This window comes from Pyrus communis, chromosome 7 (genome assembly GCF_963583255.1).
Source record: "Pyrus communis chromosome 7, drPyrComm1.1, whole genome shotgun sequence".
NCBI lineage: Eukaryota > Viridiplantae > Streptophyta > Magnoliopsida > Rosales > Rosaceae > Pyrus > Pyrus communis.
Window position 1 is genome coordinate 7,570,361 of NC_084809.1, and position 12,231 is coordinate 7,582,591.

At 37.4% G+C, this 12,231-nt stretch overlaps 2 protein-coding genes across 2 annotated transcripts; one reads left to right on the forward strand and one right to left on the reverse strand.

The window, feature by feature from the left end:
- Positions 1 to 171: 171 nt before the first annotated feature.
- On the forward strand, positions 172 to 3,090 carry LOC137739080 (uncharacterized). The gene is made up of 6 exons (XM_068478562.1): positions 172 to 590; positions 1,351 to 1,496; positions 1,777 to 1,945; positions 2,289 to 2,387; positions 2,567 to 2,649; positions 2,749 to 3,090. Exons 1-6 carry the CDS (start codon positions 219 to 221, stop codon positions 2,891 to 2,893), a joined length of 1,014 nt encoding a protein of 337 aa, XP_068334663.1. The 5' UTR covers positions 172 to 218; the 3' UTR covers positions 2,894 to 3,090.
- Positions 3,091 to 3,302: 212 nt separating this feature from the next.
- Positions 3,303 to 8,250, reverse strand: LOC137739079 (long chain acyl-CoA synthetase 8-like). The gene is made up of 12 exons (XM_068478561.1): positions 8,129 to 8,250; positions 6,730 to 7,333; positions 6,516 to 6,596; positions 6,108 to 6,377; positions 5,718 to 5,849; positions 5,469 to 5,642; positions 5,143 to 5,372; positions 4,653 to 4,770; positions 4,246 to 4,377; positions 4,004 to 4,138; positions 3,687 to 3,893; positions 3,303 to 3,597 (listed from the first exon to the last, which is right to left on the reverse strand). Exons 2-12 carry the CDS (start codon positions 7,276 to 7,278, stop codon positions 3,433 to 3,435), a joined length of 2,193 nt encoding a protein of 730 aa, XP_068334662.1. The 5' UTR covers positions 7,279 to 7,333; positions 8,129 to 8,250; the 3' UTR covers positions 3,303 to 3,432.
- Positions 8,251 to 12,231: the final 3,981 nt, after the last annotated feature.

Here is a 12,231-nt window from a genome sequence, read left to right on the forward strand (position 1 = left end):
AAATAAATGTCACAAACTCACAAACTCATCTTTAGGGTTTACAATTCAATTCAGAGGACCAACATTCAAAGTTAACCCAGATGTCACACGTGCCAACAAACGTAGGGGAAGTGGGGAACTTTAAACGGCATCGTTATGATGGACTTGGCTCAGTGGCCCAGTGCTAAAGGCTTGAATAGGAAACCTCAAAATCATCAAACCTCATCAATCTTCCAAACATGTCGTTGACTAATGCCACCTTCATGTCCTGCAACTTCCTATCCCTTCCACTCAAGAACCCGACTCTCAGAAACTCACTGCTCCAACCCCAAAACTCCAATCCCAGAATTCCACTTTCCCAGAAAAGCTCAAAAGTTCCAATCTTTTTTGCAACCCAATTTTGCAAAACTTCAATCTTTACATCCCACAAGGAAAAGTGTCGTCTCCAAATTTGTCAGAGTACCTTGAATGGTCAGGAACCAGAAGACCCAGTTTTGAGTGAGGGAGAAAATGGAGGTGCTGGGAAGAACTGGACGACTTCAATTTTGCTGTTTGTTTTGTGGGGGGCACTCATGTTCTATGTGCTCACCCTTTCCCCGAACCAGACTCCGGTATTGTGCAATTCAGATTGTAAATATAGTGTTAAAAGTGCTTTTGTTTGCCCGTTTGGAAGTGCTTCTCTAGAAGCACATTGAACTTTTGAAAAAAAAAGATCAAAGTGCTTCATGGAGAAGCAGTGGGAGTGATAATTCCAAAGTGCATTTCTTTCTAACCCATAAGCATGTTTAATTGTCATGAAGCGCTTTTGGTATCTGAAAGTGTTTTTAGCTATCCTAGAAGCACTTATAAACAGGCCCGAAATTTATTTGTTTCATTGCTTTGTACAACTTAATGAGGCAGAATTCAATTCTCTGTTGAAGTAGTTGTAGTGCTTGCTAGAAGCAATGACATTTGATTGCAATTCTGCTGTTATTCTTTTACATTTGTGTTTGGTTCACTAAATTTCATTTGGAAGGTTTAATTTCGTTGTTTCGTACTGAAATGGTTACTTATGTCAAAAGACACTATTAAAAGCAACAAGTTAAACTGTTAAAGGTTATTGCTTTCGAATTTTGAATTGAAGGAATAATCCCTAGCTGGGATGTTTTCGAGGATTTCTTGACTGACTGACCTTCCTGAAATGTATGATAGTTCTTGTAGTGCTGCAATTTGCTGTCCTAAATCGTGATTTTGGAAAAACTAATAATCCCTAGCGGTTGTAAGATTTCGATTAAACTAGTTTTTTCTTTTATTAAACTGATGTGAGACGGTGAGAGCATGTCGTCTACCTACATTTCACATTCTTAACATATGGTCTTTTGACTATTTCAGTCAAGGGACATGTATTTCTTGAAGAAACTCTTGAATTTGAAGGGAGATGACGGTTTTCGAATGAATGACGTGCTTGTGTCTGTTTGGTACATAATGGGTTTGTGGCCTTTGGTCTATAGCATGTTGATGCTTCCAACAGCGAGAAGGTAACATTGTTTTCTCCATTTTAAAATTCTCTGATCTTTTCTTTTGGTTTGCGATTCTATTTATTTACTCGGAAGAAATCAGAGTAGATTATTATCAGTGAGTCAAATAAATTTCTGTGTAAACAACTCTTGATGTATGTAGTACAACGAATGATGCCTCTGAGTTACCTGAGAGTCAACATCTCTTCTAAATATGTGTCTGCAGCTATGGCAATACTCTTTGACTTCCAAATGCATGGACAATTGGATTTATCTGTATTATCCATCCTTTTATGTGCAGCTCAAAAAGCAAAGTTCCCGTCTGGCCGTTCCTGATACTTTCATGCTTTGGCGGTGTATACGCTCTTCTTCCCTATTTTGTACTGTGGAAGCCGCCGCCACCTCCTGTTGATAAAAGTGAGCTCACAAGATGGCCTCTCAACTTTCTAGAATCTAAATTGACTGCTTGGGTAAGGAACTTTTCACCTCTTGTTCATGCTTTTCGCTGTTTAGGATTTATTAAAAGATTAATTTAAACATGCAGCTGTTTATTTATCGCTTTCTTGGAAGATATTAGCCTCCGACCAAAAACATTCAATTGATCTTAAAAAATTGATATTTTCTTATAACTTTTCTTTCTTCTATGTTTTAGTTACTCGTATATAAACGATGTTCATTGGGGTGAGAATCGGAGGAATTAGCATAATTGACTTGAAACATTTTGATTAATGTCGGTTTACTAATGAAATAGAACTGAAGTAAATTGCTTTTCAATTTGTTTTGGAAAATGAAAGTAACACAGTTACGCATCAGATATCACTTGCTGCAGGACTGGGAATAGTAATCTATGCAGGCCTGGCTAGTGGGGCTGACTGGAACGAATATTACCAGTACTTCAATGAAAGCAAATTTGTAAGTCACTCAATCATCAACACTTCACAGACCCTTCTATTTTTTTGATCCAGCACTGGTTGTGCGCATGGATGTAAATTTGGCTTAATGGCAAACTTATAAAACCCTCATAACTAGCAGATGTAGGACATGGGAAAATTTGACCGAAACATAACGGATTTGGAACCTTCATGTTGCAGATCCATGTGATGAGCCTTGATTTCACTTTACTATCTGCATTTGCTCCGTTTTGGGTCTACAACGATATGACCTCCCGGAAATGGTGATTGTTTCACTGATGTCTCAACTTCTCCTGAGTTCTAAATTCCTTGGGAAAAACTAATGTGGTGCAATATTCAAACACTTTCTTTTCCTTTTGCAGGTTTGACAAAGGTTCTTGGCTTCTGTTCTTATCATTGGTGCCACTCATAGGCCCTGCTTTGTATCTCGTCTTACGGCCACCACTATCAGCAGAAGCAGAAGCAGAAGCAGAAGCAGCTGCACCGAGCCTCACGGAACCAAAATAGTATTCGAATCCTTTGTATCGCTTGCACACCATAACCAAGATGTATAAGGATTATGACTCTGACGAGAAGCATCTTGCATCAGAAACGCGCTGAAATATGAATTCCCAGTAAGCACACTTGTGGACGTGCTTAAGGGGCAATCATTCATACAATTGAAGAATTCCGATTACTTTTAACAGATTCAGAAGTCGTTCGGATAACGCGTTAGTAGCGTTTTCGATTACCTTAAGCAACAGTTATGCTCCCTATCATATGGAGCGTGTATTATGCTTCCTGCCACACTTAAAAAAAAAAAAAAAAAAAAAAAAACCGAACCAAACAGTAATTTCGGTTCGGTTTTTGGTTTTGGCAAAAAACCGAACGGATTGGAACCGAATCCAACCCTACATTTAACCACATGCACCGCAACGAACTAAAAAACCTTTGCAATAGCAGGCATCGAATTACTGAAATATATGAAAAGTTCGAAACAAACAAAAAATTAAGTCGTAAAGAAAAATATAGCACAACAGAGTAAAGGAGACATTAGCCGTTCTCGTTCACGCATACAACTTGTTTAGCTCGTTTTTGAACTTGGCCTTGATCTGTTCTCTCTTAATCTTCATAGCAGCGGTAACCAATCCGGACTCCGGTGTCCAAGGCTCAGGCACCAACTTAATCTTGGCAGGAAGTTCGAACTTGTCCAATTTCAACGCTTTTGCTACCTGCAAAAGATGCTAGAAATTTATTTACGGAACAAAATGACTCGACTCCGGGAAATCATCTACTAGGTAATAAGGTGAGATGAACAGACCTTGGAGAGGGACTGCTGAACCTCACCGACTGTTTCAGCCTTTTCACAGAGCTCGGGAAAATCATTGTACTTGACGCCGGCTTCCTGGGCCCACTTCTCGAGGGCCTGGCATGCAGGGACAATTAGAGCTACGCAGTAGTTGTGCGAGGGATCAGCATACGCCATGACGTTGTCCACATAATTACTTGATGCTAACGCCGCTTCAACCTGCAGGCAGGTCAGTGACCAATGTAATTAGTATCCCAGAGGAAATGAATTATGGAGTGTTTCCGTCTGGTGACATCGTATCAGAAATAGTACAGGACTTGTAAAGGCACCTTGCCGAGGGAAATGTACTCTCCATGCTGGAGTTTAACGATATCCTTCTTCCTATCAATAATTTCAAGGCATCCATCAGGATGAAACATTCCAATGTCTCCGGTATAAAACCAGCGCATACCCTTCTCATCAACCTGCAGCATGTAATGAGTCATCAATCATTAGCGCTTGTGAGGAATGACGATCATGAAGCAATACATGTACACACACAAAAACACGTACAGGATCATTAGAAATTCACCTTAAACACCTCGTCAGTCTTTTCTTGGTTCTTAAAGTAACCAGCAGTTACACTGTATCCCCCGACTACAATCTCCCCACGAGGCATAGGCTTGTCTGATGACAAGTATCCTCCTTCTTTCCAGGAAACAAGCTGCATTATCAAATAAGGATAACTGTCATACTGAACTCTTCAAAATCCTGATAAATTTACAGCATCATGTTTTCTCTTGTTATTTACTTACATTTTCCTACTCATACGAAGATATATCATCCCATTAGAAAAACGAGGACGGTATTCTGACAACAAAAGCTAGAATAACGGAAAAATGTGCTGGGCATGACACACAGTAAATTCTCTCCTGTTAAACATCCTGCTCTGATTATAAACTTGCAGCATTTTTTCCAGGAATTAATAATATAACATACCTTAATGTACCCACAAGGAAGGGGAGGACCAACACGGCCCACAGTTGTGTCATCCCACTCGGAAAACGTAGCTCCAGCAAATGTTTCTGTCAAACCATATCCTTGCCCAATAGGAGCCCTGTTAAAAAACAATGGCATGCAAAACTAAATACATTGCATATCCGATAAGAATCAACAAAACCTTTGTGACAATACGGATCACATATTGATAAAACTAGAAGAATAGGCATAGATTCTAATCCAAACACGGTAGAAAGATTAATTTTGATTCTAACTGTTGTAAACAAAGGGATGTTAACCCATTGGACATATTGTGTTCTGTTACCAATATTAGAATAAGCATATGAAGCACTTCCTGCCATGAAATTTCATTTTCCTTGATCAGATAGAGTGCTTGCTTCAACTATTGGCATTAATATCGAAGGAAAAATAACATAAAATAGGTTATTCTTCCAACTATCTGGTTATCTCAAGATGCAAGAGCAATTACCCCATGCAAATATTGATGAATCGCTGTGAATCACCAGATAAAGGAGCACCACCACAGAGCATAAAACGAATGCGTCCTCCAAGTAATGAGCGTATTTTCTTGAAGACAACGACATCCCACAACATACTTTCCAAACCCCAAGCCCCAAACCAGCTTCCTTCTACAGCTGCCAGTCGCCGTCTAAACCCAAGATTAAAAAGATTCTTAGCAAGGCCCCCTTTCTCATTAACCTGTGATACACCATAGTGATTAGTGCAAGCTCAACCTATATGGGGTGTATAAAAGATGCTAACAACCGCATACAAGGTGAATAGTATACACTTCACCTTTTTCAGAACTCCATCTCGAACACGATCTAAAATAGCAGGAACCGCTGTCATGATGGTTGGCTGTAACATAGTTGCATCTCCCTTGGTTCCTTTTTTAACTTTATTTGAAGTGTCTGTTAAAGTCAATGCCGAACCATAACCAATTGAACAACCTGCAGCCAGCATCACAGACTGGACAAACACAGCATGATTACAATTTAACACATGTACAGTACTAACGTAATACAAATATGAAAACAAAGCTACCTCAGCTGCCAGTTCAAAAACGTGAGCCAGGGGCAAGTATGCCAGGAATACATCAGCGCTACCCAGACTCGGAACCACTGTCATAACCGCTGCAGTAGTGGCTAAAATGTTGCCATGGGTTATCATGACTCCCTATATCATTACGCACAATATCATGTTAACGAAAATAAAGTATTAGAAAATAAGTAGTCATGTTCGGATATCTCACACTACATTATTCAATTAACGATGATTTGAGAACTGTCACATAAAAATTCTTAGATCATAATAAGTACTCAAGTTTTTAACACAGATAGCCAAATGGAAAGATTTACAAGACCATATTCTGGATCAGCTTTACTGCTCAAATAGCAAACAATAAATTTGCAATAAAGGGCTAGCGAAACAAACCTTCGGTAGACCTGTACTTCCACTTGTATACATAATAACAGCAATATCATTCTTGGACGGTAAACTTGGAGGAACAGGACTCTCTTTTCCAAGTTTCTCAACTTCAGAAAAGGATGCAACTTTCAAATCGCCCATACTTCCAGATACGCTAGTATCTGAACTTCCCTCGTCTTCAAAATAAATAACATTCTGAATAGTGTTTAGGCTTGAGGTTATAGCAGCCAACTTTTTCAACTGCTTGGAATCACAGATCAATGTCGAAACTTGGGTCTGTCAAAGTACAAAAGCTCTATATGAGGACAATCCATGTTCTCTATTTTCAGTCTTTATAGATAAACATACAATAGCCGGTTAAATAAATTTAATACACTCATAAAGAATAGAAAAGCAGGGATTTTTGCCACACACCTCATTAAGGGAGTGAATTAACGCATCCTCTCCTAGTGAAGCATAAATAGTGACAACGGTAATATTCTGCCGGAAGAATCCCTGGAATCCAAAACCAACATAAGTTAAGAACTGCTTGTGCACTCACAAGTCCTTAGACAAAAAAATAAAGAAATTTCCAAGAACGAAAACAGACACCACAAGGCAGACATAAAAAAAAAATTATGAAAGGTACCTGAAAGGCAATAAGCCACTCTGCGCGGGTTTCTGAGAAAATTGCTGCACGGGTATCCACATTATGACCTAACTTAATAAGCCCAGATGCAAAGTTGCAAGCACGATCAAACACTTCTCCATAAGATTGCCATTCATACTCTCCCATGTGAAGCTTCTCAAACTTCCTTCCATCGCTAGCTGTAACAAATTCCCTTCCAATAAACTTCCTTGCTCCAAGAAATCGGTTATGTGAGTACTTTTTACAAGATTGTTCAAAAAGGGCTGCCATGGTTGTGGCTCCTTTCTGAGGAACTTCAATCAACTCAGTTTCCCGAGCATTGCGCATTGCATAACCTGCCTCACCACCAACTTCTACCGGAACTCCTCTCTGCTTCCCCTTTTTCTTCCCCCCAAACACGGTGGCCAGAAATGCAGGTATAAGTACGGCAACAACAACAGCACCAACAATGCCGTAAGTTCCATAGCCTTTCAGAACTGACAAGTGATCATCAGCAACCATACCGTCTTGCACCGGTGAGTTAAACACAATTTTCTCAGAATCCTCCATCACTGAACGTTTATTAATATGAAATTACTCCTTCCTGAATAGAGCGAACGGTTACCTAAAATAGAAGGCATCGGTGAGTAATGTCATCAATATTTTAGCCTACAAGCAGTTAAATAAGGAAATAAATTATATAATTAGAAAGACTTCCAGACATACTAATCTGTGCGTATTACTACTGTTCCGTGTATATCACATTTCATAAACTTTTAAAACACTTCAACTTTGCCTAACATGGAATGCACACGAGTGAAGTGCATCACCATCGACTGATCGACAAGAGAATTTCATTAACTTTCTTCTACAGAAACCACAGGGCCAATTCAGTGACGTTCACAGACACAAATAACAAATGAATTAACTCTAAACAACTTCCATCCACATGAATTCTTCCATTCGAAACGCTATGAACCCGAAGGTATAATTATCACACTCTGATCGTACTAATTTTCAGAAGAAAAAAACTCCACTAATCAATACCCAGATGTCAGAAAATTCATATCTTTCTTTTTCCAGTATTAAATCAAACATATAATCCAAAGCCCATCATGTACAATTGCTGCAATCGATCACTCGAACATGATCAAACACCCACTTCACTATTAGCAAACAAAATCAACAATTTCAACACAAAATTACACCAAAAACAAAACCCAATTGCCACAAAATCCATACAATATTACGCTAAACCATTCTTCATAAACAAGAAACAATCAAACCTTGAATATATATAAAAAATTAAAACAAATCTTACAACAAAACACATCCCGTTAAAAATAACATCAATTACTGCAAAAAAAGAAAAAAATGAGACTCAACCAAAAATGTGAAGAAAAAAAATCCCGAAATACACCTCCGGAATCGAAGAAGCCGAACGCAATCGTAGAGGCAAAATCTTTGAGCTTGTAAAAAAAAGCAGAGCAAGGTATTTTGAAGGTGGTGGCAGTGAGACAGATGGTTGGGCTCTGATTTTTGCCTTTACATATTTATATCAAAACTATGAAAACGACGCCTCTGAATTAATGGACTTTGAAATGATGACCAATCTCAGTGAGGGGTGGTTTCGGGATTTTGTTTTGTCGGTCAAGCTCTCCAAATTTTCCAAAATGGATATGATATCTACACACTTTTTGTACTTTTTCCACGTTTTTTTTGTTTTCGATCATCAGATTAAATAAATTAAAGAATATCAACGGATAGAATTTAACAAGAATTCGATCATCAGATTAAATGAATTAAAAAATATCAACAGATAGAATTTAACAAGAATGTATAAGAAGTAAAAAAGAGTGTGTGGATAGCACGTCCCTTTCCAGAATATCAGATGCTTGCAAACAAAGATAAAAATAAAATAAATTCTTCCAATAGCACATCCCTTTCCAGAATATCGGATGCTTACGAACAAAGATAAAAATAAAATAAAATCTTCCAATGTCTAGTTACTGACACGTGGCGAAGGGATAGCGATTAGCAACTCGGCATATTGATCAAGCAGAGGTCACACGTAACGTATCAAGTGGCGTCTTGAGAAGTGGCACGTGCGCGATTACATTACCCTGTCATTAGACCAAGATATTGCAATTTTTTATGTTGAAAGAGAAATTGTAATACTTCGCTATTTGTCTTCTTTTTTCTTCGAAAAAATTTCAATTGCGAATTTGATACCTATCGATGTCAAATTTTCTATTTCTTCAATGTTTTTTTTATAAATGATATTTGTAAGATTTCAGTGGTAAATGACGGATTACGAAGCTTTTTTAAAACTAAAAACTAGATGCCTCGAGTTCAAAACTCATTGCTGGTATGGAAGCCAGACTTGTGGCCAGAGAATACTCAAATGCCTCTATAAGTCTTCATGGCCCCCAAAATGAGTGGATAACATTGGTTTACCATCAGTTGTCCTCCTTTAAAAAAATAAAAGGGTAAATTACATAAAACTACCTCAACTATTAGATCAGTCACAGTTTCACACCTATTTTTAAAATATTTCATTGTCATACCTTATCTTACAAATTTGTTATAATTTCATACATTCCGCCAGCTTGTCTGTCAATTCTTCCGTTAAATAGTGATGTGGCTTGAAACGGGCCCACTCTCTATTAAAAAATTAATTAAATATTAAAAACTAAAAAAAATAAAATCATTTAATAATTTTTTATTTTTTGCATGAGGGACCCACCCCTTATCCCCCTCACCTTTTTTTCCCCATTCACTCGTGTCTCCTCCCAACCTTCCTTCAACGCCAAAACCAGAACCTCTCGCCGCCCTTTCTTCCTCCATCTCCACCTCCCTCGCATGTCGCTCCTCCTTCTCCCCCTCCATCTACACATCCATCACCTTCACCAAATTAATCCCTGTAACCAATTTCAAACAAAATACCCCAATTCCATCCAAACCCTAACCCTAAATTTCGAATTCGCCTATTTCGAAGAAAGTTTTAGATTTTAGGATTTCAACTTTCAATTGATTTGGGGATAATAGCTAGCTCTGAGAGAGATTGGAGATGATGAGATGATGCAAACGAATGACGCAAAGAGGTTGCAGGAGATGAACTGAAAACATTGATGAAGGAGACGAAGCGGCGAAGGAGGTGATATCTGCTAGGTTCTTTGTGGCCCAATATTGTGTGAGAGATTGCAGCGGTTATAGCTTGATAGCAGGGACCGAGAGCAGGAAGAGGAAGAGTGGGAGCTCAAAGACGATTAGAAGGTGTAGGTGAACAGAGGGAGCGGGTGGAGAAGTTAGGGAAATGGAGTCTGGGGACGGTGTACAAGACGGTGCCCGACGATGGCATATGCAGATGCAACAAAACCGAAGAGACTGTGGGTTGCTTGCTCAAACCGAAGAGAGAGAGAGAGGTGGTCACCAGTGATATGAGAGAGACACGGGCGAATGGGGAAGAAAGGGTGAAGGGGATAAGGGGTGGGTCCTCCATGCAAAAAAAAAAAAAAAAAGAAGTATTTTTTTAGTTTTTAATATTTAATTAATTTTTAATAGATAGTGGGCTCCGTCTCAAGCCACGTCATTATTTAACGAAAGAATACAAATTGACGGAATGTATGAAATCGCAACAAATTTATAAGATGAGGTATGACATTGAAATGTTTTAAAGATGAGATATGAAACTGTGACTGACCCAATAGTTAAAGTAGTTTTATGTAATTTATTCCAAAATAAAATAAAAAGATATTTATAAGATAGAACCTAATATTAGGTGTCACTTATGTGCCAATTCTTAGATTATAGAACCTAATATTAGGTGTCAATTATTTGCTAATTCTTAGATCTTGGCTTTCCGATTTATACAGAGAGGCCACACGCGATGTAGCACGGACCTTGATGGTCCTACCTCCATTCAATGTTAATTTATGGCTAAATTACACTTTACCACTTCAAGTTTGAGGTTTATTGCAACCTCATACAATATCTTCAAAACATTTCACTTTCATACCTCAAGTCATATTTAATTTCAAGATAATACATTCGTTACATTTTCCATTCATTGATCCGTTAAGAACTGACGTGGTTGCCAAATTTGTGCCACGTGGTAAACAAATAATTTTTTATACATTAAAAATATTATGATAATTTACCCTATAAAAAAATAATTACAAAAAAAAAAAAAAAAAAAAAAAAACCTGAAAACCCATAATCCCATTAGTTTGTACCACAAGGGTGACCTTAGTTTCTATGGAAGTGTGTTATCTCCACATCCATTTTTACTTTTCACATATTCTCTTGATTTGCAATCGTCGAATCTAATGAATTAAAGAGATATTTGCAATCGTCGAATCTAATGAATTGAAGAGATCAATGAACTGAAATTAATAAGGAGTGTGTGAGAAGTAAAAATGACGTAGATACCACATCCCTATATGAAACTGCAGTGAGAGATTGAAGGCGGTAATGGTAGAAAGCTTGGGTTGGTCTTGGGCCTTGATATTGGACCTTGCGTTCTTAAACACTGACCAATTTTGTTTTTTGTCTAATTTTATTAACAGGCCTTTTAATGTCAATACGTTTAAACAAGCGGGTTGGCGGCTCAGGTCTGTAGCTCAATTTGTTTGACTTAAGCTCAACATTACATTACTTAAATCACATTTGTTTGTTTCTTAGTTTGATTTCCGTCAAATGCGAATTTGAATCACATTATTACTAACCAATTATAAGGCTTAGCCCACTACCTCACACTTATACTGTAGATAATATCATTCGTTTTTTTTTTTTTTTTTTTTTTTTTTTTTTAATTTGTAAGTTTAAATTGTTGCACGGCTAATTACCCATTTGTCTTAAAACAATCATGAAAGAGGGACACATGGTCAAACACACAAACTAAAGAAGTTGACTGGTGAAAAAAAGAAAAAGAAAAAAAGATTTATCGAATTAATCATATAGTTTGTAAAGTTGACCACTAAAGTTAGGGCATTATTGCATGATTTAGGACTTTTTTTTAGGTAGTATGAACTTGCTAAGGAGACTCTCTTAAAGTGAGATCTTCTATAAATTTTCTATCACCTCATATTTAAGCATACTGTTTTATAATGTTGGCACGTGAATTAACGTTAAATTATAAGGTGACAGAGAGTCTATGAAGAGTTTCGTTCTTAAAAACATTATCTTTGCTAATAGTAGATAGATTAACATTGTGGTCGTGTATATTCTTCACCACCCAAGTATATATATTAATCCCATTGTTTTTAATATGCATCATGGCAATCGTACCTTTTTAACAACTCAAGTATATTCGGATTACATTGGTCTTAGGATAAGCTAAATAATTAACCTTTTTAATTCTCTTACATTCATATAATGTTTTGCACTTTTATTAAAAGGCTAATTGCACTAATAATTCATATTGTTATTTGAATTTTCACTTTCGTTGATGTTGTTTATATTTTGTATTTTCATCCGTGTTGTTTCATTAGGTTAATATTGGTAATTTAATCTGCAAAATTC

Excerpts from the sequence above, each read along its gene's own strand:
- LOC137739080 (XM_068478562.1), top strand. The coding sequence starts at position 219 with ATGTCGTTGACTAATGCCACCTTCATGTCCTGCAACTTCCTATCCCTT. Across the intron at positions 1,946-2,288 it reads AATCTAAATTGACTGCTTGG|ATATCACTTGCTGCAGGACT; the intron begins GTAAGGAACTTT and ends GTTACGCATCAG. Across the intron at positions 2,388-2,566 it reads ACTTCAATGAAAGCAAATTT|ATCCATGTGATGAGCCTTGA; the intron begins GTAAGTCACTCA and ends TTCATGTTGCAG.
- LOC137739079 (XM_068478561.1), bottom strand. The coding sequence starts at position 7,278 with ATGGAGGATTCTGAGAAAATTGTGTTTAACTCACCGGTGCAAGACGGT. Across the intron at positions 6,378-6,515 it reads TAATTCACTCCCTTAATGAG|ACCCAAGTTTCGACATTGAT; the intron begins GTGTGTGGCAAA and ends GTACTTTGACAG. Across the intron at positions 4,378-4,652 it reads TTCCTTGTGGGTACATTAAG|CTTGTTTCCTGGAAAGAAGG; the intron begins GTATGTTATATT and ends TTGATAATGCAG.